Source organism: Chanos chanos, chromosome 7 (assembly GCF_902362185.1).
Source record: "Chanos chanos chromosome 7, fChaCha1.1, whole genome shotgun sequence".
Lineage (NCBI taxonomy): Eukaryota > Metazoa > Chordata > Actinopteri > Gonorynchiformes > Chanidae > Chanos > Chanos chanos.
This window is the reverse complement of record NC_044501.1, coordinates 41,048,739-41,075,238: the sequence shown is the minus strand read 5'-3', so window position 1 is coordinate 41,075,238 and position 26,500 is coordinate 41,048,739. Positions and strand designations below refer to the sequence as shown.

Sequence of the window (26,500 nt, the reverse complement as noted above, 5' to 3'; positions counted from 1 at the left end):
TGTAAGTATACAATTCCACATGAACTTTCCGGATGCTATACACCTGCAGTTAACTGCTGTGCATGTTAGTGATCTTTGTCTCTCTAAAAACAGCAGCAGTCAGATTTCAAACCAGGATCAGAAGCAGACAGGAGGAGGAGAGGAGACTCAGGCAGGAAATAGGACACTGCAGTCTGGTCAGTATAACATCACTGTTTTTTTCTCCCTTTTAAAGGGAATTTTATCATTTCAATTTTTTAACCATGGTGTCTTACTTCTTTGTCAGTTAAAAAAAAAAAAAAAATCTTAGAACTGTGATAGCAACCTGGGTCCACATAAAAGGAATACATATAAAGTCTATAGTTAAATACACTTCAAATACAAACAGAATTATGACTTTATTATTTAGGACCTGCCATGTGAGGATGGAACCTTCTGAATCTTCATTCCTTTTCTTTGTCACTGTCACTTTAGGCTTTTTACTAAGGGTCTCAGGCCCACTGACCATTAAAGCTGATTTGTATGTAATGTATAAACTCCTCAAAACACATCTCTCATTAGTCAGAGGCTGTTACAGTAAACGGCAACAGTGTCAGTCATGAAGTAAGAACTGTGTTGGTTTTTAGATGATGATGGAACTGGACCAAGTGATGTGACTTATTCTCAGATTAAGTTGAAAAACATCAAAATCAGAAACAAAGGTACGATCACTCACAACCATTGCAACCCAATACGCTATCAATTAAACCTGAAGATAATGTGCAGTTCCACTAGATATGCTTGCACAAATATTTCATAAACAGTAAAAATTTGATGTGATATCTCATATCCCCTTAACTTTCTTATAAGACAAGACCAACACATCACAGGAGGTCACAGTTTATTGACTGCTGAAGTCAAACACAAACATTGATGAATACACACTCCATCACACTCACAACACTTTAACTGACAATGAACATACTAGAGATGTGCTTTAAATAGAGAGACAATGATAACATTATATCTATATACAATATGTATGTACGTATTTATGTATGTATGTATGTGATATATGTATGTGTGTGTGTGTGTGTGTGTGTGTGTGTGTGTGTGTGTGTACATACTAAACTTTGAAATTTATACTATATGTAATCTATGCTCTGTAGCTGGGCCCAGTGATTTGACTTATGCCCAGATTGCCATAATCCCAACTAAAAACAAGGAGAAGAGTAAAGGTAAGAGCTTTTATTCATAAAGACTGTAGACACAATAAACCATGAAACTCCTTTGTTTTATTAAAACTGTTTTTGAGCTCCGCCAAGGCCAAGTATTGTCTTTTCATTTCTCACATTTGGAGTTAAAAGTGCAACTGTGCAAAGATGTTCAATTTGTCACTGATGTGAGTCATAAATATTTTTTTCCCAATTTCAGGTGGAAGCAGAGCCAAATCAGAGCATGTGTACTCACAGCTGAAGCAGGGTATGGATGACAAAAACTTCATTTAGAGTCAAAACTAAACCAGCTCTCCTGCCACAGCCAGCATGACTTTTGTTTAGAAAATAATTTATATACTTACTCATGTACTTGTAAGTATGTATGGAGATAAGTAAGTGTGTGTGTGTGTATGTATGTGTGTGTGTGAGTGTGTGTGTGTGTGTGTGTGTGTGTGTGTGTGTGTGTGTGTGTGCATGCGTGCCTGCGTGCGCTCGCACATGTTTGTGTTTATTCAGACATAGCCCATGTTATACACACAATCTAATGACATGACGGTTATGTGTGTTGTTTTATTTGTGCCGTGTGTATTTTGCATTTCTTTAATCTTTTACAGCTTCAGTAGAACAGGATACAGTGTAAAGAAAAAGCGTAAGTGTTCAAATGTGAAGAACTCTCACAAGGAGGTGATGAACTGGTTTCTTCTGTTATTCATTTATTATCCTCATTGACCTTGTTCTCCTTGTTATCCCTGTTATCCTTGTCAGACATTTTTATATATAGATAAACTTGTTGTTAGCCCACATTGCTTTTGTTATGAACTTTGTTTTTCTACCACTGTATTATCAGTATGAGATGTAGACTGGCCTTGTGTAAATTTTTTGCACTGTTTGATAAATGAAATACGATGAGATTGTTAATGTCAGCTTAAGGATACTTTTTGTTGGACTTCTCAGGTAACCATGTTTATTCCTGATTCAATAGCAACACATTTACTGTGAATTAATCAAGATCATGTTTTACTGTTAAACACATACTGGTTTACACTTACACTGTAAACTTCATCTTTAGCGATGATGGAAATGTTACGTGACCATTTTTTCCCATCACTTTGTAACTAAAGTCCTGGCTGTAAGAACATGTGTAACAAATATCATTTTATTAAAGTTTGTTGCATGAGAACATGTATAGAATATAAGCATATGCAGTCTTAGTTTAGGTTTTCACCAAAACTACTGCAACATCATCATGGAGTCTACGTTTTTTGTTTGTTTGTTTGTTTGTTTGTTTGTTTTTTTCTCCACTGCTGTTGTTGTTGCTTTCTGTTTTACGGTCACTGCATCTTGCTTAACTAACAAGTTAATGTTTATGCATAATGTCCCACATCTTATGACATTTCTATACTTCAAAATAAAAGTTTTGCAGTAACACTGTTAAATCCAATGCAAAATTGTACTCATCTTTCTTGTCCTGTTAGCTCATATATATATATATATATATATATATATATATATATATATATATATATATATATATATATATATATATATATATATATATATATTTCAAAAAGTCCCAACCTCAGCACTGAGGTGTCTGATGACTCATGAGAACAGAGCAGAGGTGAGAGAATTTGTGGTTTAGCGTCTGTTTTATTTTAGTCATGTGGGTTTAGACCACCGAGGGGTTGGGCAGAGGTGTGAACTGGTCCTTTGTCCAGCTGTTTCACTGAAATCATCAGTAGAGCATGAGAAGGAAAGAAAAAGAAAATCTTTTTTTTTTTCCCCAGTTTTCAGAGAAAAGAATAAATGTAATTTTAAATTCACTTCAGTATTTATACAACATATAACTGAATGAGAAAACTGCTGCAAAAAAAATCAGTATGATTCTCCTTTTTTGTCTTCATGAACTGTTCAGACCTGTTCAGACTTTGCTGAACTTTAAAAAAACAAACTTAAAAATCTGGAGAAAGATGTATGCCCTATGCCTCACATTTTTTCCACTCAGATAATTTCTCTCTCTTTGTCTCTCACCCTCTTTCTCACCCTCTCTCTCTCTCTCTCTCTCTCTCTCTCTCTCTCTCTCTCTCTGCAGGGGTGTGATCTAAATGTGAGAATACAGGAAGATACACACTGTGATTCAATCAGTCTCTCATTAATACAACATGGAGCTCAGTTCACTACATATACTGGTCTGTAAGTAATGCCTCTCTTCTTTTTTTTCATATTATTTTATATTATATTATATTATATTATATTATAGTTGTTTATGTAGAAAACGTTCTCTTGCTTGTCTTTATACAGCATTCTATTCAATGGGTGTGGCTCATTTCTACTCAAAACAAACAATATAATGGTTTACTCATTTCTTCTAACTTAGAGCTGATCAGAACATATCAGATCTTACCATGTCTGACTTTATCCTCTCTCACACTCAGACAATGAATAATGCAACCGTGCCGTTAAAAGTTTTATGAATGACAATTTCACATTCTCATTTCCGTATTTTTGACACTGAGAAAAGAAAAATAAACAAACAAACAAAAAAAAAAACTTTTCAACTGTTCAGCAGTACATAAACCACATCTTGGCAGTTTGCAGTTAGTGTTAATATTATTATTATTATTATTATTATTATTATTATTATTATTATTATTATTATTATTTATTTATTTATTTATTTATTTATTTATTTATTTATTTATTTATATTTTTTTATTTTTTTTTTAGGACATTTGTGTTTTCTCCTACTTTGGTATCTGGTAAATCCTGGCCATTGGGTGACCCCCACACTAATCTGGAAGGGTGGGAACATGCGTAGTTGTCCTCCAGTGCATGTAAAGTCAGCCATGGTTTGTTTTCACCTATCACAGTGTAATCACCTCCACAGTAACATAGTGTGTGTGGTGGCCCAACCAACGTTACAGAATTTGCCTGTAACTGTGCAGGTGTCCGTTTGACACTCGGTGTCAATGAAGTGTGATGTCAGGACACTTACTCTGTCCATATGAGCCTCTGAGAACACGGCCAGTTAGATTCTTACTGAAGCGCCATCCATTATGTACACTCTCTGTCTACTCAAACAGAAATACCTTTGGAAAACATATCAGAGTACAGTTAGAGACTACAGCCCATATTTTGCCATGTGTTATCCGTGTAAGCCATTAACCAGGTCCAGTTTAGGTCTTTCTAATGAAAGTGAAAGTTGAGTGTAGGTAGTGATATGAGAGAAGATCCCTTGTTCTCTGTTCTCATCTTCCTGAGCCATCTGCAGCCTCTGACACTTTAACTATCAGGTGATGACTGCAATGCTGACTGAGATGGACAAAGGTGATTCTACCCTCTTCTGGTGTTCTACTTAATGCTCTTTTAGTATATCACAACCTGATTAGGATTTTAGTGCACTGCTCCCTAGAGGTCACTGTAGGAAATTGTGCCAATTTATCAGCTTCTCAATGTCTATTGTTTAGCTTTATGGAAAACGAGAACACATGGGAAGTAAAATAAAATAGAAAAAACAAAACAAAACAAAGGGAAAAAAAAACAAAACAAAAAACACCACACGCACGCACCCGTAGTGTATGATGCCTGACAGTAGAGCAGAGGTGAGACTTTATAGTTCGTTTTCTGTTCTAATTCATACATGTGGATTTACACATGCAACCAGTGAGTGTCTATGAAGAGCTCCCTAATGACCATTTACACAAAGGTTCTAGAGGACATAAATTGTTATTATTTTGATATTGAACGACAACAGCGTGGGAGCTTGACAACATAGTTCCAGAACTTTCCGAGCCTTTGCATTGGTGTTGCACTTTGCTGTACATTTAGAGTAATTATTATGGACATTTAGAGTGATTCTCATGGACATTTAGAGTGATTCTTATGGACATTTTAGAGTGATTCTTGTGGACATTTAGAGTGATTCTTATGCACATTTAGAGTGATTCTTGCGGACATTCAGAGCGATTCTCATGTACCTTTAGAGCAGGAGTGGGCAAATCTGGTCCTAGAGGGCCATGGTCCTGCTGTTTTTCTTGTCAACTAACTATATACAATCTGTGATTGGCTGAAGAGCATGCACACCTGTTTTCAAGGTGAACATCAACAGGTAACTAAGAGGTGAAAACAAAAACCCGGCAGCACACTGGCCCTCCTGGACCAGATTTGCCCACCCCTGCTTTAGAGTGATTCTCGTGGACATTTAGAGTGATTCTTGTGGACATTTAGAGTGATTCTTGTGGACATTTAGAGTGATTCTTATGCAAGTGCTGGCCTGACTTTGATACTGTGTTTATAAGATAATCACTCACTTTTTCAGTAATAACTGAAACCACTCTCTGCTGTATGTGTTTTGTGGAAAAAGTATCAGACATAATGTGATCATGATATCATTTTCACTTATTTATTTTAAGTGAACTGTCATTAATTAATTGTGAAAAATGGAAGAAAAGCAATTAATGGCTTTGTTGTCCAGATATAAACTGCACTGTTTTATGTACATAAAGTTTGCATTCAGAGAAAAAAAAAAGTGGAAGTGGAAGAAAAGGCCACACAATAAAATTACCGTAATATAGAGACTTAATAATTTTAAACAATGCTAATATATCATACAGAGGTATGACAGTGTAGTTAAAGGTCAAATATATGTGCTGTGTTCTAAGTTTCTCTGTCTGTGTTTTAGTGCTGAGTTCACTTTTCTTCTCTGGACAAACTCAAGGTAATGAAACTAATGTTTATGACTCTCTTAAATGCCTGTCTCTCTCTCAGGACAATGTTAGATTTTTTTCATGTTATGGACTATGTGGTTAGATGAAGGTTCAGTAAAGAACTGAGTAATCAGAGACACAGAATCATTATTTAATGACCATATGATGGAAGCTGTAGGATGTATGATGTTATTGGTCGCCATATGACGTTTATGTTAGAGTTATTGTGTTCGTGCTGTTTTTGACGTAATGTTTTCTTTTATCTAATTCCTGCAGAAAAGCTCAAACCTTCTCTAACTCTTCACCCCAACTGGACTCAGTTATTCAGTGGAGAGACTGTGACACTCAGATGTGAAATTCATGGAGGAAAAATGTCTGATGTTACATATGGCTGGCGTAAAGATCAAGATGGAAATACAGACTACAGAACAGACAATAATGAATATATAATCAGGCCTGTACAAACATCTCACAGTGGCACTTATATATGCTTAGCACGTCTATATAATGGTAACTACTCTGACTGGAGTAATAGTGTGACTCTCAGTGTGACAGGTGAGTGATCATCTCTGATACATCATCAGTGTTTCCTCATTTACTCTAGCTTTAGAATAAACTTGTTACATACACTAATATACACTGTGAAATTATTCAGACAGGCTCTTAAATGATTAGAACAAACTAATGTAACTTTGAGTGAAAGCTGTGTTTGCTTTTAGTACACAGATCCCAGACATCCCTGGCTCTACTCTTATTAAAACTGAGATAATTATATATTAGTCAACTGCAGGTGTGTAAATTATGAAAAAAGTCAAGAGGATGAAAAATCATCGAAATCAATGTCATAAAAAAATCAATTTAATGTTACAACAATCATCAACAAATATCTTGTCCTAATATGAATTATAAAAACACATTGTAAGTCAGTAAGTGGTAAATCCAATTCTGTCTCGTATTCAGTCAAGATTCAAGAGTTTTATTGTCATGTGCACAGCAAAACAGGCAGTTACACTGTACAATGAAATTCTTACTTTCCTCCGTTACCAGACAATATATAAATAAGTAGAAAAAAATCTTAGATGGGAAAATCTTATATGGAGACAATATAAATAGCAAGAGAAACTTATACAAAAAAAGAGAGGTGAGGTAGATTGAATGTGCAAGTGAGGTAGTTTTTGGGTTTTTTTTTTTTTTGGGGGGGGGGGGGGGGGTTTAAATGTTATGAGACAACACAAATATGACTCCCAACATGTAACTTTATCAGAATGAATTTGAATAATACCAGCGAATACTGTATGTCTCCATTCAAACCTATTCATGTGTGATACAGAAATGCAGCACGATTTTACAGTTAATATTTTTAATGCTCAGTTAATCCTCACACTGTGTTTCTGAGTCATAAACATGAATGAGGCAAGCATTTTGTGTGTGAACGTCACACCCTGACCGTCCCTGCCCCTTCCTGCCCCCTCTCTTCTCCTCTACGTGTCCTCTGTTTATTTCGTTTTCCCTTCTCTTGTGGTCAGTGTTGGTTTAAGTCTCTTTACTTCCTGGTTTCTTGGTTAAGTCTTGTTTTGATGAAAGATTTATTTCCTGTTTTTTTTTTTTGTTTTTTTGGGGGGCTTGGTCCCATTTACCCCACCTGTTTTCAGTTACTTTTACCTCATTCACCCTCGTATAAATACTCTACTCCTTGATTTCCCCCGTTTCTTTGTCTGGCTATGTTTGGAGTTTGTCCACGTCACGCCACTGTCTCCGTACCTGAATTCTTGAAGCTGCTTTCTGTAAGTCTTTGAAATGCATTTTGTTATGTTTACTCTTAAAAGCAAAAACTGACTTGCAAATGCAAATCTCCTTTACAAAGTGTTACAGTAAAGTATTTTTCTAACATTTTCCCTCATTTGCTTAGACTTACCAACAGCTACACTGACAGTAAAACCAGACACCACTGTATACACTGGAGAGACAGTCACTCTGAGGTGTGAGATAAAGACTGAAAGTGGATGGAGATATAAGTGGTAAAAAGGAACCATTCGGACTGAATCGTTTACACCCTCATATCACACTGTAAGTGGAGACAGACTGACCATCAGAAGAGCTGTTGAATCTGATGAGGATCAGTACTGGTGTGAGGGAGAGAGAGACAACAGACCCACATCCTCTCAGCTAAGCAGTCCTGTCACTCTCACTGTTAGAGGTGAGTAAAGTGTGTGATACTCTGAGATGTGCATTAAATCTGTGATAGACTGACACCATTTAGTGTATGGTTGATGCAGCCAGCAAAATCACACTTAAATATGAATAAAACACATAAAGACTCTCCATAAAGACTTGAAGGAAATGTCTTTTACACTGGATTTAACACTTGTCAGAATTGTAAAATGTTGCCAATTATGTTCTGGAGTTCTAACAGGAAAACAAACAAACAAACAACAAAAAATAAATACGTAATCCCACGTCTATATGAGCATGTTACAGGGACGTCTGGCACAACTCTTTGTTATTTGAGTTTTATTCAGTGTCAAATCTGGTGTAGTTTGTCTTCTTTTCTCTGTGTTCCTGCCGGCTGTTAAAAACAAACAAACAACAAAAACAATCAAACAAAAACAGCTGCAGTACCTACCAGTAAACCTGCTCGTTCTATCTCCCAGACATGCGACGTTTCAGTTATACTGTGATTATGAACATTCAGAGTGGATGTGTTGGAAACAGGCTGTAAAGGGTTTTCATATTCCTTACATTTGTACAGATTTACCTATAGCTACACTCACTGTCACACCAGGACTGTCTGTGTACACTGGAGAGACAGTCAGTCTGAAGTGTGTGATAGAGTCTGGGAGGAACTGGAGATATAAGTGGTATAAAGGCTGCACCCAGACTGCAGTGTCTCAGTCTAATGGTCCCACTATAACTGGAGACACATTCACCATCAGAGCAGCTATTGTAACTGACCAGGATCAGTGCTGGTGTCAGGGAGAGAGTGATGACAGACCCACATCCTCACAAAGAAGCAATAAAGTTACTGTCACTGTGAGAGGTGAGTGAGTGATGTGATACAGATGCATGATATTTCTGATAGTGTTGAGTCTGAACTATTCATTATTCTCCCACAGGATCAAAACCAAAACCTCAACTCACCTCCAGTCTTAAAGGAGCAGTACTGACAGGAAACACAGTTATTCTGAGCTGTAAACTGGACCAGTCCACAGGATGGGTGTTTTACTGGTACAGACACACACAGGACTCTTCAGCACTAACACAGACTGATAAAGACTCCTACACAATCAGTTCTGTTACAGACTCTGATGGAGGACAGTACTGGTGCAGAGCGCGAAGAGGAAACCCAGTCTACTACACACAATACAGTGATGCAGTCTGGGTAAATGTTACAGGTGAGTTTTTCCCCTCAGTTATGTGGACATGAATATGATTGATTTGGGAATATACTGAGTTTGAGTTTTTTTTCTCTTAAGAGTTTAGATGGGTCACTCCGTGTTCTGTGTTCTGTGTTTGTTTTATATGTGTGTGCTGTACATTAGTGTAGTATGTATTATATTCTACAGAGAGACCAAAGGCTGTTGTGATCCTACAGCCTGATAAACAGACATTCAGAGGAGAGATTGTCACTCTCAGATGTCAAATACAGGGAGAGAGAGACACTGACTGGGAATACAGCTGGTATACGAATAGTTCTTCACTCAGTCCTGTCAGTAAAGATCAGGAATACAGAATCAGTCCTGTTTCTGAGTCCCACAGTGGTGAATACACCTGTAGAGGAAAACACAGAAGAGACTCACAGAACTCAGAGATCAGTGATGCTGTAACACTGACTGTCTCATCAGGTGAGTGTGTGAGTTCAGAGGAAACCCCGAAAAAGACTTTCAACGATGGACAACAACCAAATGAAAAGAGTAGATAATAGAAAAATGTTGCATGTTTAAAAAAATAATTAAGCTTCTTGAAATATTTTCAAAAGACTATTGGTAAACTATGCTCTATCATCAACAAGTAATGTCTACTTGGTTTTGAGTTAGTAATTAAATTAGGGTGACAATCTAATGAAAGTAAAATACACAGTTTGAGACCTTATTCAAAAATCACAGTGTAGTGCTTGTTATATTTTGACAACAGCAAATATTTATCAACTATTTTCTCTTGTCACACAGGCAAAGGCCAGTCAGCTGTGAATGTCTCTCCAAGGATGTGGCTGACTGAAGGAGACTCAGTGACTCTGAGCTGTGAGGTTAAAGACTCCTCTACAGGCTGGACATTCCTCTGGTACAGAGTCATTCCCTACAGAGATGGGTTACCCAGGGTTGATTCTAACTCTGTAGAACTCCTCTCAGACAGCAGCAGAGGAGCTGGAGGCTCCTACACTCTCAGCCCTGCTGCTCTTAAACACACAGGAGTTCATGTGTGCAGAGCACAGAGAGGAAACCCAGTCCATTACTCAGAGTACAGCACAACACAGCCACTGTGGATCACTGGTGATTCAACTGACCCGCCGATTGATTGATTGATTGATTGATTGATTGATTGATTGATTGATTGATTGAATGATTGAATGATTGATTGACTGATTAATACTGATTTGCTCTTTTTTTGTTGTCGATTCTGAGTTTTTTGTTTGTTTGTTTGTTTATTTTGTTTTGTTTTGTTTTTTGCATGAATACAGATTTTTAATCAAATATTTGATTAAAAATGTTTTTGTATTTAAATGTATAGATTTTTGTTTCAGTTTTTTTAGCAGGTCTGTCTCCTCCAGCCTCTCTGATCATCAGTCCCAACACAACTCAACACTTTACATCTGATTCTCTCTCACTGAGCTGTGAGGTACAGAGTGACTCTACTGGATGGACAGTGAGACGATACACAGATGATGGAGAGGTGTCAGACTGTTCATCAGACTGGGGATCAGTAACAGGATCTACATGCAGCATCAGCTCCCTCCAGTCATCAGACAGTGGAGTGTACTGGTGTCAGTCTGACTCTGGAGGGAACAGTAATCCTCTCAACATTACAGTGACATGTCAGTCTCAACAGTTACATTTAAACCATATGTTTGAAAAAAGAAAATGTTGTCCTCTTTAGAGATCACTAGCACTATAGTGTTATTAGCGATGATACACAGTCAAGTAGATGAAGCATCAAAATTTTAATCTTTGTCCAAACTCACTGAACATCATTTAATGTTTAACAGCCACACCTCATATAAGTATTACCTCATAGATGATAGATTTTTTAACATGGTTATAAAGCATCCATATTTGGAGCATTAATGTTTCCTCTGTTGTGTAGATGGTGCTGTGATCCTGGAGAGTCCTGTCCATCCTGTTACTGAGGGAGATACTTTGACTCTGCGCTGTAGATATCGAAATGCCTCATCAGACCTCATAGCTGATTTCTATAAAGATGGATTAGTCCTCCAAAGTCAGACTACAGGAGAGATGACCATCCCTACTGTCTCAAAGTCAGATGAGGGTCTGTATTGGTGTAAACACCCAGAGAGAGGAGAGTCACCAAAGAGCTGGATCACTGTCACAGTCACTGTCAGAGGTGAGACCGTAGTATTTTTCTCCTGCTCATAACTGCAGTGTGATACTGCAGTAGTGCGAATATATTAACAATTTGTGTGTGTATGTTTATGTGTGTGTGTGTGTGTGTGTGTGTGTGTGTGTGAATAGACTCAGTATCAGGTGATGGATCCTCTGCTGTAATAGTAGGAGTGGTGGTGGGACTGGGTGTTGTCTTTGTGATCATCATTTTAATGATCGTGTATTACTGGTCCAAACAACCAGAAGGTAAACATTTACATCTTTAATTTAGTTCTGTATGTATGTCTGCCAATGTTTTAAAATCACATAACACTGATGTCTTAACCCTTCACATTAATGACATTCTTATCCAAGCATTTTGTCTGTAGTAACAACAGCAGTTTCAACAAATATTAGTGATGTAAATCCTAGACAGTAATGGTTTCCTCAACATTACAGGTCTCTGCTTTACTCAGAGTTGCTTGTATGTATTCTGAGTTTTCATAGGCTTTGGCTTTGTCAAACATGCCAATATATTGAGCCGCTTTGCGTGTATTAGTGATCTTTATCACCCTCTAGAGTCAAGAGACACAACAGCACCAGTCAGACTCCAAACCAGGATCAGAGACAGACAGGGGGAAGAGTGGACACTCAGTCAGGATACATGCTACTCCAGTTTGGTCAGTATATACATCTAATATTAGAATAATAAATACACACATCTCTACAAATTAATTTTATGTTTTGAGCACCCATAACAATAATTTCTCTTGATAATGCCTCTCATAGGAATGGCTAACGTTTATGACACCATTAAAAGTCCAGAAGAAGGCACCAGAGGTAAAGTTTACTGTTAACATACACTGTGATTTTTACATATGGAACTTCCATAATCATAATGTCTTTCTCTCTTTCATAGGAAGTGTTCACATCTATGATGATATTGATACTCCAGATCGAGGCAACAGGGGTAAAGTCTATAACCTACAAATACTGTGATTACGTGTCCTTTGGTTGTGCCTTAAATTCTTCTTTAAACATAACACATAATAATCATTTTAATATCTGCCTAATAAAGTCTAATGAAGCTATAGATCACATTGTATTAAACATTACCAGTGGCAGTAATTAATTAACTGAATTGTTTGCTGTTTAATTGTTTAATTGTTCTTTGCTGTTGTTATCGTTGTTGTTGAATTTTAGATCCTGAGGATGGGCCAAGCGATGCAACTTATTCTAATGTTGAGATGAAAAATATTAACTTTTTGAAATATGAAAGGAAAAAGGTATATCTGCTTTACCTTACAACCAAAACAACCCAATACATGAACATTTAAAGCATCATTATGTATGGGATTCTGCAGTACATGTTGCTTGTGTATTTCCTGAGAAGTCAAAATCATACTTTATATGACCTTTTCTCTTCCATCAGACAAGACCAACACACCACAGGAGGACACAGTTTACTCACTGTTGAAGTCAAACACAACCAGACCTCTGTCTCTAACTCCCTGTCTTCTGGTCAAAATCCAGTTGGACCTGATTGTCTTGTTCCTTGTTTCCTAATTTCTCTGTTAACCAAATTTCTTCTTACTTTCTTAACCTTGTTCCCTAGTTAGCCCTGTTCTCCCTTTTGCCCTCTGGTGTAAAGACCTTTGTGGGTTATCTGAACTCAGTAGGAGCGGTGAGGTCTAGGTCTGCCTATCTGCCCAGTACGCAGTCTATTGTTAACTGGACCCTGCCTATTTATTGACAGTTAAAGAGCTGTCTGTACTTATATTCAGTCTCTCTCAGTTCATGACAGAAGACTCCACCACCAAATGGATACATCAGACAAATTCCAGGATTTCAGTTTCTGTAGTGGCGCTTTACAAATCCACATAGATCTGGCCACACGGGAACACGTCACAGGAGCTGAGAGTTGAAGAAACCAGGAGTAGATGACTGCAGTCTACCTTATCCTCCACATCTCACACTTCCACTGTCACCCAATCTGCTCCTGCTGCCTCCCAGTTCCCTGTCTCTGCTCCTGACTCAGTTTCTCCTGCTGCTCCTCCTAACTCACCTGAATGGTCCAGAGGAGGATTTCTCACCCTGCTTTTTTCTCCTATTTATGCATGTTTAATTTGTCTTTCTTTTTTTCTGTACATGCAGACATATCTGCAAAAAGCACTCATTTTATTGTCTGTTTATAAAAAAAAATGCACTGAAGCATTGAATGGTATGAGAATAACATTTTCTCACCAACATTCATATTTGTATGTATTTCAGTTTGTGACTAACTGTACACAAACATTTATATATTCATGCCAATATTTCCATCAAAGTCTAGAGATAACCTAGGTCAACAAAAATAGATTTTAAGCCTGTGCCTAATTTTCGAAAGTATTAAATAAGTATTAAGCAATTATAAAGTTACTTCTGCATATTTCCTAATAAATTCATATATAGTCACATATAGTCATTACCAAAACAGTGTGATTGCTTATACATTTTAGATCAGATTTTGTTGTCTTATTTAACAATCTGTTTTTTTCAAACCCAGTTCAAAATGCAATGATAAATACCGTTTTATTCATTCATTTTTATGTAACTGGACATCTTGTCTTTTAATGGTAAAAATAAATAACTTCTTCTATTGCCAGTGTTTTCACTGTTTTTGATTTCTGTTGAAGAGTAAATTTCCATCATGACCATAGACAACATGCTAATGTAGTCTTTTGAAACACAATATTATGAGTTTCTGGTATCACAGCATTTGGACCTATGGTGTATCTAGTGTGTCATACATCTGATGACAGGAGCCTCATCTACAGCTGGATTAGGAGGAGGATGTGAAGCCCAGATGAACTTCAGTCTGAGTCCAGCAGAGGGAGACATTACATAAAATAACATATAACATCATCTCCGATAATGTGAGCAGCCTAGTTGCCCTAGTGACCTTCTTTGGCAGTCAAAAGTTCTGGTATATAGCTCATATATATATATAAGTTCATATGTATATATATGGCCCTGTTTATACCTTGCATTAAGATCCGATTTCAAAAGTACAGGTGTAAACGCATCCAATGCGCATTGAGGATGCATTGAGATCCGATCACTCAGACCACATTCGGAGGTGGTCTGGACCGCATGTGACCACATTCTTATAGCAGTGTAAACGAGAATGAGAACTTGACCACATTGAACAACCGCCTACTCAACTGACGTCCTCTGCTTATGCAGAAATACGAACTCATTTGCGCAACAGGCAAAATGGATATAGTTTTGATTTCTTCTTCTTCTTCTTCTTCATCTGGTGTTCTGGGTTCCATCGTCCATCTGATTTCCACTCTGCCCTTCTTTTCCACCTGCGTCTTTCCTTTATGTATTTTTACACACTGCACAGACACACCCCTCCATTCTCCCTGGCCTTGTACTACTTTACAGCAATGCTATAATACATTTTTTTTTCCATTTACAAACAAAGCACACTGCAACAACATAACATTTCATTTTCACCCAGTATTTACTCACACACTTCTTTCATTATTAATCACAAGCTATAGTAACTTTGAGAGTCTTCCTGTCTCCTAAACCCACCTACAGTCTTGTAAACACACACATACATGCGCACACACACACACACACACACACACACACACACACACACACACACACACACACACCAGAGCACCAGAATAACTTGATGCAGCATGCACAGTTGAGAACTGCACTTGAAAGCAACCTCTACTGTTTCCAACCACAGTGGTCTTGTGTGTGATGTCTGAGAAAAGAGCTGAAATGACTGTTTGTGGTTTGGCTTCTCTTCTGCTTCTGCCTCATGTAGGTGGGTGGAGGTGTTAACTGGTCCTTTGTCCTGGTCTGCATTTAATGCTCTCAGAAAAGTGTATGACAATTAAAATGAACATTAACAAGATAATAACACATCTAAAGTTGATATTTCATAAAACTTCACTCTGATCCAAAAAAGATACACTTCGATAAGACATGAAGAAAAAAAAAAAAACATAACCTTGCAAATCTTTTCATATTTACAGTATTAACATGTATGGCAACAGTATCACAGCTTCAGTATTAATAGGTGACAATGTTACTGGAGTTTTGAGAGTGTTCTTGTCTCCCCAAAAACCCAAAAGAAAATAATCAGCCATTTAGGTAAAAAATTAAATTTCCCAATTATTAATGTTCAGTTCTGATGTGCAAGTAGTTTTTCAAATTATAAGTATAGTTAGATAGACAGACAGACAGACAGGCAGATAGATAGACAGATAGATAGATAATATTCATAACAACACAGAGCTCCACTGTCTCTACCATATCAACCTTCTCGACATTTCTGCAGAAGTGTGATCTAAATGTGAGAATGCAGGAAGAGCTTATAATACACACTGCACATCAGACAACCTCTCACTCACACAGCATGGAGCTCAGTCCACTACACGCACTGCTCTGTAAGTAATCTCCTTCTCTCTCTCTCATTTTCCCATCTTTCATTTCTAAGTAACATCATTTCTTGAAAAAGAATTCTACCTGATGTCCTGACAAAGCAGTTTACCTCTAAAATAAAACCAATAACTACTCTATGTTCGTACAGTCTATTATACATATAACAGGGCTTCAGGCTCAACTTTACCAGTTATTTTACTGATAAGGCCAGAGACAGAAGTTGATTTAATAAAAGACATTCATGTATATTATATTTCGATATAAAAAGTATAAACAGAAAATAAACAAAATCATCGGTTATCCATACAGAACTTCTTGATTATCTTTACCTTAACTTTACCTTGATTATCACTTTCAAAATTTCCAAGATGAATTAATTTTCAAGCACACTGTAAAAATAAATCTGTGACAATATTTAATTGTGACTAAGTCTAAAAAACATGGTTGGAAAAATGGCAAACAATTGGCCCACGTGTCAGAATCTCCTGTAATGTGAGTTTCAGGCTAAAGGCATTCAAACTAGTCATATGATTTGTCCAAATATTTTTTTTTCTTTCTTTCTTTTTCTTTAATCAGATTTTGTGTTTATGTTTCGAAGAGTTCCTTTTCTTTAGTTTTCATGCCAAAAAACATTGTAGAACTTAACTTGTGTAGAACTAACACACATTAGACAAGTCATGGTGGGCATAATTTCTTGTTCGTAAAAAAGTTTTACACCAAATATTAGTTGAGATAGTTCATTTCATAGCTCACTGAAGCTCAGGATTTGCTAGCAATTTGAAACCACAACATCAACAGCAATAAAACTGCAATAAGAGGAGTCTCTAACTGTCCTTTTGGTGTCATTGTATGCAAACACACACACACACACACACACACATATTATATATGAGCATTTATTCATTAAAATACACATTCCCCTCATCTGGGATTGGCAATGACTAATTTTGGTTGCTGTGCTGTTCACTCTGTGTGTTAAAAAAATGTCTCAGATCTTTTTCTTCTCTGCTTCTCTGCCTGTTATTGTGTGAAAAGATGTTAAAAGGCAACACTACCAAGCCTTTGATACTCTATCACCCCTCCCCCAGAATAGAAAAAAAAAAAAAAAACACAACCAACCAACCAAGCAACCAACCAAACAAACAAACGAACAAACAAACAGGAAAAAACCCTCCAGCCAACAATGGTGCTGTGGTCATGAAGAGTTTCAGTCTAAACCCAAACAGACTGAGGTACTTTCCATAAAGTAACAGACAAAAGACCGAATAAAATAGCAGTGTTTAGGGGACTGGACGCATAACTGATCAAACCTTGTTAAAGACTGACTTGTTACAGACTGACAGTTGACAGTACTGAATGGAGATGTATTAAAATGAATATTTGATGTGTCCACTCTGCAGGTCTCTGCAGTCACACAACATCTGTCTGCTCTGTTACCATTTCATTTCTCTTCTCCTTTCCCCTCTCTCCTCTTTGATAACTACATCTCTCTCTCCCCCCCCCCCCCCCAAAGTATTATCTTTTTATACTTATTTTTCAAAATACATCACTCTATAAGAGAGGAATAATTACTTTACTCTTTCTTCTTCTCATTTTCTCTTTTTCTTATTTTCTCAGTTGTATCACTGTCTGACATTGATGTCATACATGCATGTATATGTTATGTACACATATGTATGCACTGATGGTAGAATAATGACTTAACTTTTAGAGAGAACAACTGGCACGTATATGTAACTTTTTTATGGCGGTCTATTCACTTGATGACATGCAGTCACATTCAACTCCAGAGCCATAAACTGAATATAATATCAGTGATAAGTCGTGTTGCAGTGAGACAGTGTTGTATTGTCTATGTATCAGTGAGAGAATTTGTTAGTGGGAGATTTAAGGTCCTCAGTGTCTCATGTCTTCTCTGAACAAACGATAGAACAGTTTATTCACTTCCTCTAACCTGGAGTTTATCACAACATATCAGACACTCCTTTTCTCCTGTTTCTCACTCAGATAATGAATAAATGACATGAAGGTGTCAGAGGTTTCAAGAGTGGCAAATATTGTTATATTTATATCATTTACATTAAGACACTGTACAACTCATCAGCAGTTGTATTGAACAGAACATGGCTGAACTGAATTTCTAGATGTGAAAATCATGTAGTGAGAAAAAATCAGCATAATGCTGTAGAAATTTGATAAGCTGTATCTGATATTATGTATCTGATATTTGATAGCTGTGTGTGTCACTGAAAATTTGGATTGATCAATAGAAACAAAATTAAAATGCCTGAACATCATTCCTGTAGTCATAGAGACCCACTGTAAATAGACATTCAAAAGATGAGTTGATGTGTTTTCTGTTGGTCACACTTGTTGACAGGTTAAAATATCAGTAACACGTAGCCTCCTCTTCTCTGAATGCTTCCTCTTTCTCATGTCTCAGTAAAGACTGTCACTGTATTTTGGGCTGATGAGTGAGAGAGTCTGAGACTTCTGTCAGAAAATGTTTAACTGTTTATAGGGAAACTAGTACATCTGTAACCAGAAAAGGTCCTTCCTTTGCCTCCATTTCTCTCTGTCTCACCACTCCATCCTCTCTCCATTTAACTGTCTCACCACTCCATCTTCTCTCCATTTAACTGTCTCATCACTCCATCCTCTCTCCATTTAACTGTCTCACCTCTCCATCCTCTCTCCACTTAACTGTCTCACCACTCCATCCTCTCTCCATTTAACTGTCTCACCTCTCCATCCTCTCTCCACTTAACTGTCTCACCTCTCCATCCTCTCTCCATTTAACTGTCTCACCACTCCATCCTCTCTCCATTTAACTGTTCCTCACGTACCTCATCATCCATTCACACCACTGCAACACATCAACTGACAATAAATAAGTACTTAATCAAAGAACCTCTGTAAATCGGCACTCCTCCCTTAGTTTGTGCTTTGAGAGACAGTAAGCAAAACAAAACAAAAACAAAAAAACAAAACAAACAAATAAAACATAAGCAAACAAACAAACAAACAAAAAACATAGTATCTGAACTGAAGGAATGGCTGACTGAGACTATCCCAATTGAAACTGATGTGTCGGGTTCGAGAGAACTAGCCCACCACAGGTGATCTTTTAGAATCACAAGTCCAAGGGTAAGGTTGATCCTTTTATTGGAGTATTGCCACTGCCACACAACTGTCACACTGTGGAGTATCTGTACTCCGATGAACAAATGGAACTATCAGGGGATGTGGTTTCCTATAAACAATACACATTAGTAAACATAAGGGAACTAGCATGGGTTAAGCTTTTACACGAAAAGTTTTATAACTATACAAAGGTGTCGGTACTCAAATTGACCACAAGGTTGCACTCTAACGTCACATACCTATTACTATAATACAAGTAGCAAGAACGGTTAATTAGCATTATACAAAACTAGGAACATTTGTAACAATACAATCAAACAAACTAGCAATGCACGTTAATGCCTCATCAAAATAGGAGCTTAAACTGTATTATTTATATGATGCAACATACTCAGTGGGTAACATAAATGTGTTCACACATTAACAGGTGCACAGATGTGTAGACAAATATTTAGTTGCCCAGGCCAAGTACCTTACATGCCCAACAGCTAATAGTTGATTATTTATCATATTAAGAGAGAATGAGGTGCAAAAGCTTTACCGTAATGTTGCGGCACCAACAATACATGAATTAGTGGCTTACATTGCTGTTCTTATTATTTAGCTAACGAGGTTTGGGCATAGGCTAGTTAGCAAGAACAACTACAAGAGAATGCGGCCAAAAGCTTAACTTAAAACAACGTTCGCAAAGCGAACAAACTACATAGAAAAGGACAACTCCAACTTGCAAACTCAGCGTTATGCAACTAGTGTATCAACAAGCTTACGACATCGTGCGCAATTATGGTATGCAAATAGACCGTACCAAATAAGAAACAGGGTATACCATTAGCAGGAGGAGGGGGGATCAAGAGGAAGGGCTTTAGAACAGTATCATTGTTTAATGACCACTTGATGGAGGCTCTTGCATGATAAATTGAGTGTTTAGTGGTCTCTACATCACATTATTCCAGCTTTATTCCATTTTAATCACGTTCAGTCTTCACAATATTTGCACACAAAATGCATATTCTCAGAAGAACTGTTTTCAAGGACTAAATAAGAAAATCGTCATTAAGTAAAAACAAAGGCTACAGAATTTTAAACAATGTTTATGTAAAAAATCAGTCCTAATGAATCCAACAAGCATCATAGAAATAAGACAGTGTTGTTGACAGTCAAATGTATCTGCTGTGTTCTAAATGTCTCTGTCTGTGTTTTAGTGCTGAGTTCACTCTTCTTCTCTGGACAAACTCAAGGTAATAAAAATGCCATTTATGATTTTTTTCTTGAGCCTGCATGGATCCCACTGGACAATGTTTTCACATTATAGATCATGCATTTTTATAGACATTCAGTGAACAATACACACGGTATCACTATTTAATCTCCATCTAATGGAAGCTGTATGATATATGATAAATGGTGTCTTTATTAATCTCCCCATCACATTAATTTCAGTAGGACTTGTGTGTGTGTTCATGCAGGTTAGGAGTGAGTGTCTTATTTTATCTGTTTCCTGCAGAAAAACCTTCACTAACTCAGCATCCTCAGTGGAGTCAGATATTCAGTGGAGAGACAGTGACACTCAGATGTGAAATTCCTGGAGGACAAATACCTGACCTTCACTTTTTCTGGTACAAAGATGGAGAAACAAGAACAAATGGTAATGAATACAGAATCAGTCCTGTAGAAACATCCCACAGTGGCAATTACAGATGTTATGCTCAGAGCGTACACCATGATTTCTACAGTGACTGGAGTAACAGAGTGAATCTCAATGTTACTGGTGAGTTTTCATCTCAGACACTCATCAGTATTTTTTCCTTCAGTGAATTACCATTACATACATCAGTGTGAACTTAATATAACATGTTGTTAAATGTATTCACTTTAATAGTGTGCGTCATGTTGTTAAATGTATTCACTTTAATAGTGTGTGTGTGTGTGTGTGTGTGTGTGTGTGTGTTTAACAGAGAGACCAAGGACGTCTCTCTACCTGTATCCTGAAAACACACAGATATTCAGTGGGGAGACAGTCACTCTCAGGTGTGACATATATAAGAGAGGAGACAGTGAGTGGACTTACAGCTGGTATAAGACCAGTGATATTAACTCACCAGTTTACTCTAATGGGAATAATGAATACACATTCAGTGTAACTGAGTCTGACAGTGGAGAATACACTTGTAGAGGAAAACAGAGAAGTGACTCTCAGAACTCAGAGATGAGTGATGCTGTAACACTGACTGTGTTTGGTGAGTCTGCCCATGTGTTAACACAGCATACTGATATTTTTTCATAATTAATTTCATTATTTACTTTCAGGAGGTAAAACTGACATATATGTAAAGTGTCCTACACTATGTGCAACATTAAACAACCATTAACATTAATATTAACATTAGCAGTAACATTAACAGTAACTTTCTTCAGTTACATCAGTTCCTGCAATGGTCCAAACATTCACAAAGATCAAGACAAAAATATGCGTAGACAAAATAGTCTAAGAATAATATAACAGCGATGTGTGACACAACCACTTGTAGTTTTACTCTTGTGTTCAATTTAACAGCTTTACCTAAACCTTCACGGACTGTAAAACCAGAGAGTCCTGTGTACACTGGAGAGACAGTCAGTCTGAAGTGTGTGATAGAGTCTGGGATGAACTGGACATACAAGTGGTATAAAGGCAGCACTAAGACTGCAGTGTCTCAGTCTAATGGTTCCACTATAACTGGAGACACATTGGCCATCAGAGGAGCTGCTGTAACTGACCAGGATCAGTACTGGTGTCAGGGAGAGAGAAGAGCTCTATTCTCATATATGAGTGAGGGTGTATATCTCCAGGTTCAATGTGAGTAATGTGAATAGAGAAAGAAGACGAAGAAATGGTACACTGCACTAATGCATATTGATGGAGAATGATTTTTAAATGCATCTATTTCTTTTTCTCTTATACCAACAGCATTACCAAGAGCTACACTGACTGTAAAACCACAGTCCCCTGTGTATCCTGGAGAGACAGTCACAATGACTTGTGTAATTGACTCTGAGAATAACTGGAGATATAAGTGGTATAGAGGAACCACTCAGAATGTGGTTTATACATCTAACCATTACACTTCACCTGTAAACATGTTGACGTTCAATGTTACTGTGTCAGACCAGGATCAGTACTGGTGTCAGGGAGAGAGTAATGGCAGACCAACATCCTCACAGCCAAGTAGTCCTGTCTTTCTCACTGTTAGAGGTGAGTAAAGTGTTTGATACGCTAGGATGTGTGTAATATGTGTGTCTGAACTATTTTCTATTTCAGATGTGTGATTTTCACTATAGATGATATTGCATGAGACTTTCATGAAATTATAGTCCCGTCTCTCTGTGTCTCAGCTCTGTCTCCTCCAGTCTCTCTGATCATCAGTCCCAACACAACTCAACACTTTACATCTCATTCTCTCTCACTGAGCTGTGAGGTACAGAGCAACTCTACTGGATGGACAGTGAGACGATACACAGATAATGGAGAGGTGTCAGACTGTTCATCAGACTGGGGATCAGCATCTACATGTAGCATCAGCTCCCTCCAGTCATCAGACAGTGGAGTGTACTGGTGTCAGTCTGACTCTGGAGGGAACAGTGATCCTCTCAACATTGCAGTAACCAGTAAGCCCCTTTAAACAGTAATCATAGAGAGAAAAAAAAAATACATAAATAAAAGAAGGAGAGAGAAAGAGTGTGAAAAAAATAGATAGATAGATAGATAGATAGATAGATAGATAGATAGATAGATAGATAGATAGATAGATAGAATTTCTTTTCTGACACTTGAAGTGCCATTAATAAATATTTCATTTTGTTATCCTTTCATTCTCAACTGTTAAAATATCTTTACACTGTAGATGGTAGTGTGATCCTGGAGAGTCCTGTCCATCCTGTTACTGAGGGAGATACTTTGACTCTGCGCTGTAGATATCGATATGACCCCTCAGACCTCAGAGCTGATTTCTATAAAGATGGATTAGTCCTCCAGAATCAGACTACAGGAGAGCTGACCATCCCTACTGTCTCAAAGTCAGATGAAGGTCTCTATTGGTGTAAGCAGCCAGAGAGAGGAGAGTCACTAAAGAGCTTGATCACAGTCACAGTAACTGACAGTGGCAAGTGAAAATCATTTATATCTTTTTGTAACTCCAATGTGATACGGCAGTAGTGCTAGCGTATCACTAATGAGTGTCTGTGCATGTGTGTGTGTGTGTGTGTGTGTGTGTGTGTGTGTGTGAATAGATTCAGTATCAGGTGATGGATCCTCTGCTGTAACAGTAGGAGTGGTGGTGGGACTGGGTGTTGCTTTTGTGATCATCATTCTAATGGTCCTGTTTTACTTGTCCAAAAATTCAAAAGGTAACAATCTCTAGCATTTGTCTAAAAGCCCTTTTGTGCTGACGACATGAAAGACAGTAAAAGACAGTAAAAGATTTTTTTAAGTCATCATTTGTCATCATTTGGAGAGGCAAAAAGTACATTTATAAATTTCTGTAAGTTTGGCAAAGTCACAAGAAGTGTGAGCAGTGATAGTCTAATTTCCTGTCTTGTGTTTCAGATGATGCAGAAGAGGGACCAAGTGATGTGACTTACTCTCAGATTGTGATGAAAAACATGAAAATAAAGAACAAAGGTAAATCAACCTCATCTCACAACCACAGCAACATAACTCTATAGTTATTCCATTCATATTGTCATTAAGAATGTCATTATGTTTGAAGTCATATCTCATAAACTAAAACTCTTACCCCTATAAGACAAGACCAAAAGACCACAGGAGGACACGGTTTACTCACTGCTGAAGTCAAACACAAGCACAGGTATAGTAACACAATATTTTTTTTTAAAACTAGCCACTGTATCTGTGTTGTATTATAATCTGTAATATTTTACTCATTATGTTATATTGTACCCTCACTTGTTATGTCCTCTTCTATAGTACCATGTGTCATTTAGTCTTTCACTGTCTTGTTACTTGCTCTATGTGTTGTCCTATACACACTGTCCCTGTCTTGTGCATTACACTGTGGTCAGTGAGAAACCACTGTATGCTTGTATATGGATGGGATAACAATAAGTTTGAACTGACTTGACTTGATAACACTCCCCATCACAGACTCACAGAATTTTAAGTGGGTCTGAACATGTATGGGGTTTTTTTTAAAGTCTATGGTAATAGACACAGTATGACAGTTTGGGTCAAATGTAGTGTGTGTAGGTAGTGCACATATTTAATGATATGCATGTTGGCCTGTGTTATGGGCCATTAAAACATAGGAACATTATTACAGCATATAATGGGGAGATAAAAAACAAAAAAAACCTCTCTTTTTAAGACTGTATCTGTTTTACTTAACACGAGATTGTGTAGCTGGAGCCAGTGATGTGATTTATGCTCCCATTGAAATAAAACAGAAGAAAAACAAGAAGAAGAGTGAAGATTAGACTAATGTTTCTGAAGTAAATGAAATCAGTTTTGTGTTCTAGTCTGGGGCTTTGATCACTTCATTAGAACTTTTATGAAAATTCAGATTACACCTATTTCAGTGAATATCACTGCTAATTTTATAAGATAAAATGTAATATAAATTCTTTTTAAGCTGAACAACTAGATACTGTTGTGCAGACCAGCATCATGACAGAGCCTGTGTACTCCCAGCTCAGACATGGTATGTATGAAGAAAAGTTATATATGAATTCTATAGTTTCAAAATATTAATGCTAATTCACATTACTTCATTCACTTTGATGAAAGGATTTTTTTTTTTTTTTGGGCTATATTTTTCATTATTAATTTGTGTACTTGCAAAGATAGCTTCATGACATTTGTCATGTACTATTATATTATTTAATGAGATTTGATCTTTTACAGGTCCCAAACAACATGACAAACCATAAAGACAAGTGACTTTTTTTTTTTTTTTTTTGTGACAGTTCTGTGAAGAGGTGATTTAGTTTCTATCCTAAAGAATGTCCTGTTATTTTCCTGTGTAACAGCTCTACATTTATGAGTGTGATGTAAGTGATGACCTGTTCAGATGATAAAATACTCTGGTGTTTTTATTGTAAAGAATGTCCTATTACTTTACTAAATATAACCACTCTACAGTTATGAGTGTGACTTCAGTGATGATCTGTTCAGATGATAAAATACTCTGGTGTTTTTCAGCTTTGTCTCCTCCTCCTCTTCCTCATTTCATCATTGATCTGATCTGTACTCTGGCCCTGTATGATCTTTTCAACAGCTTTTGATTCTCAAACTTATAAACTGTAAAACCAACTGAACTATAAGAACAATGATGACAGATTTACCATTGTAAGGAAACATATGTTCATTTCATTATCTTTTTTAGTATATTTGTGTATTCTGTGTATAGTAGAATATGGGACTGTAATTGTTTCTGAAATATTTTTATTTTTATTATTATTATTATTATTATTATTATTATTATTATTATTATTATTATTATTATTTTTTTTTTTTTTACATTTAATCAGAATATCAAACAATAGGAATATTCCAACATTTTCTTACAACTGTATAACCAGTATCCCCTACATCTGCATTTGGAATCAGTGTGGGGAGTGGTGGCCAGTTGAACTTCACATTTTGTCCAGACGAAAGGGATATTGTTCAAAACTACACTGTTTCCATAACCATTAGTAACAACTTAAGACTGCCTCATGCAGGAGGACTCCTAAAAATACTATTGAACTAAAAGATATGTTACTATGCTACCCTCTAGTGGTTGAATGTGTTGTAGGGCATTCACTGCACACCTGCAAGGAATCTCCAAATGAGACAGGCTCCTCCAGAAATGTTAACAGTAGTGACTGAGTCAGTCTGGTATGTGACTTAAAGGCCAGTTGTAGTCCTGATTGTAACAGTAGTTTTCTCCCTTGCAGGGCTAAGAGATCCAGCCCTACCTTATTTACTCCACAAGAGAAACTGTTCAGTTTTCTTCTGTTTTCTTCCAGTCCTTCTACCACAGCCTCATAGATGATTCTTTAGATGATCATGACATGTACATACTGTAGTTCTATTAATGTATATCCATGTAACCTTGATGCGAATAAAGGACTCAAACTATTATACAAAACACTCAGTGTCTTCAGTCTGAGTAAAGAAACAAGTGACAAGTGTACACACCTTATTGAATTATGAGGACAGAATGACTATAAAATGATTATAAAATGACTATAAAATGACTATAAAATGAGAGAATGGGAGAATATGTTCTTTTTAAAGCTGCTTCTGAGGAGAATGTTGAGATATCGTGTGAGAAGTCTTGCTGCAGTGTACATGGTGTGAGAATCTTTTGGGAGAATCTTGAAATTGTCCATTTTAAGGTCACATTAGCTTCACATGGACTAAAACACCATTTGCAAGAATCAGGTTTTTATCAGAAATGATAAATTAGTTGATTCACTGATTCTCTGTCATTTAGAATGTCGTTTTGGGAGGGAA

At 36.9% G+C, this 26,500-nt stretch overlaps 3 protein-coding genes across 3 annotated transcripts in view; all 3 read left to right on the top strand.

Moving 5' to 3' along the window:
* LOC115816391 (carcinoembryonic antigen-related cell adhesion molecule 5-like) overlaps positions 1 to 1,466 on the top strand; it is a 38,616-nt gene extending 37,150 nt beyond the window's left edge. Inside the window, exons 9-11 of the mRNA XM_030779348.1 lie at positions 606 to 680; positions 1,128 to 1,196; positions 1,393 to 1,466. Coding sequence (XP_030635208.1) covers positions 606 to 680; positions 1,128 to 1,196; positions 1,393 to 1,466 — 218 coding nt within the window. The remainder of the gene's footprint in view (positions 1 to 605; positions 681 to 1,127; positions 1,197 to 1,392) is intronic.
* A 7,798-nt stretch (positions 1,467 to 9,264) lies between these two features.
* Positions 9,265 to 11,415, top strand: LOC115816390 (Fc receptor-like protein 2; the record flags this gene model as incomplete). Its single annotated transcript, XM_030779347.1, has 4 exons — positions 9,265 to 9,273; positions 9,447 to 9,723; positions 10,632 to 10,910; positions 11,180 to 11,415. Coding segments are annotated over exons 1-4 (801 nt in total), but the record flags the coding sequence as incomplete, so codon positions are not given.
* Positions 11,416 to 12,206: 791 nt separating this feature from the next.
* The window catches only part of LOC115816389 (sialoadhesin-like), a 47,928-nt gene continuing 33,634 nt past the window's right edge, over positions 12,207 to 26,500 (top strand). Inside the window, exons 1-4 of the mRNA XM_030779346.1 lie at positions 12,207 to 12,255; positions 12,335 to 12,385; positions 23,591 to 23,665; positions 23,790 to 23,852. Of these exons, the coding sequence (XP_030635206.1) occupies positions 12,207 to 12,255; positions 12,335 to 12,385; positions 23,591 to 23,665; positions 23,790 to 23,852 (238 nt within the window). The remainder of the gene's footprint in view (positions 12,256 to 12,334; positions 12,386 to 23,590; positions 23,666 to 23,789; positions 23,853 to 26,500) is intronic.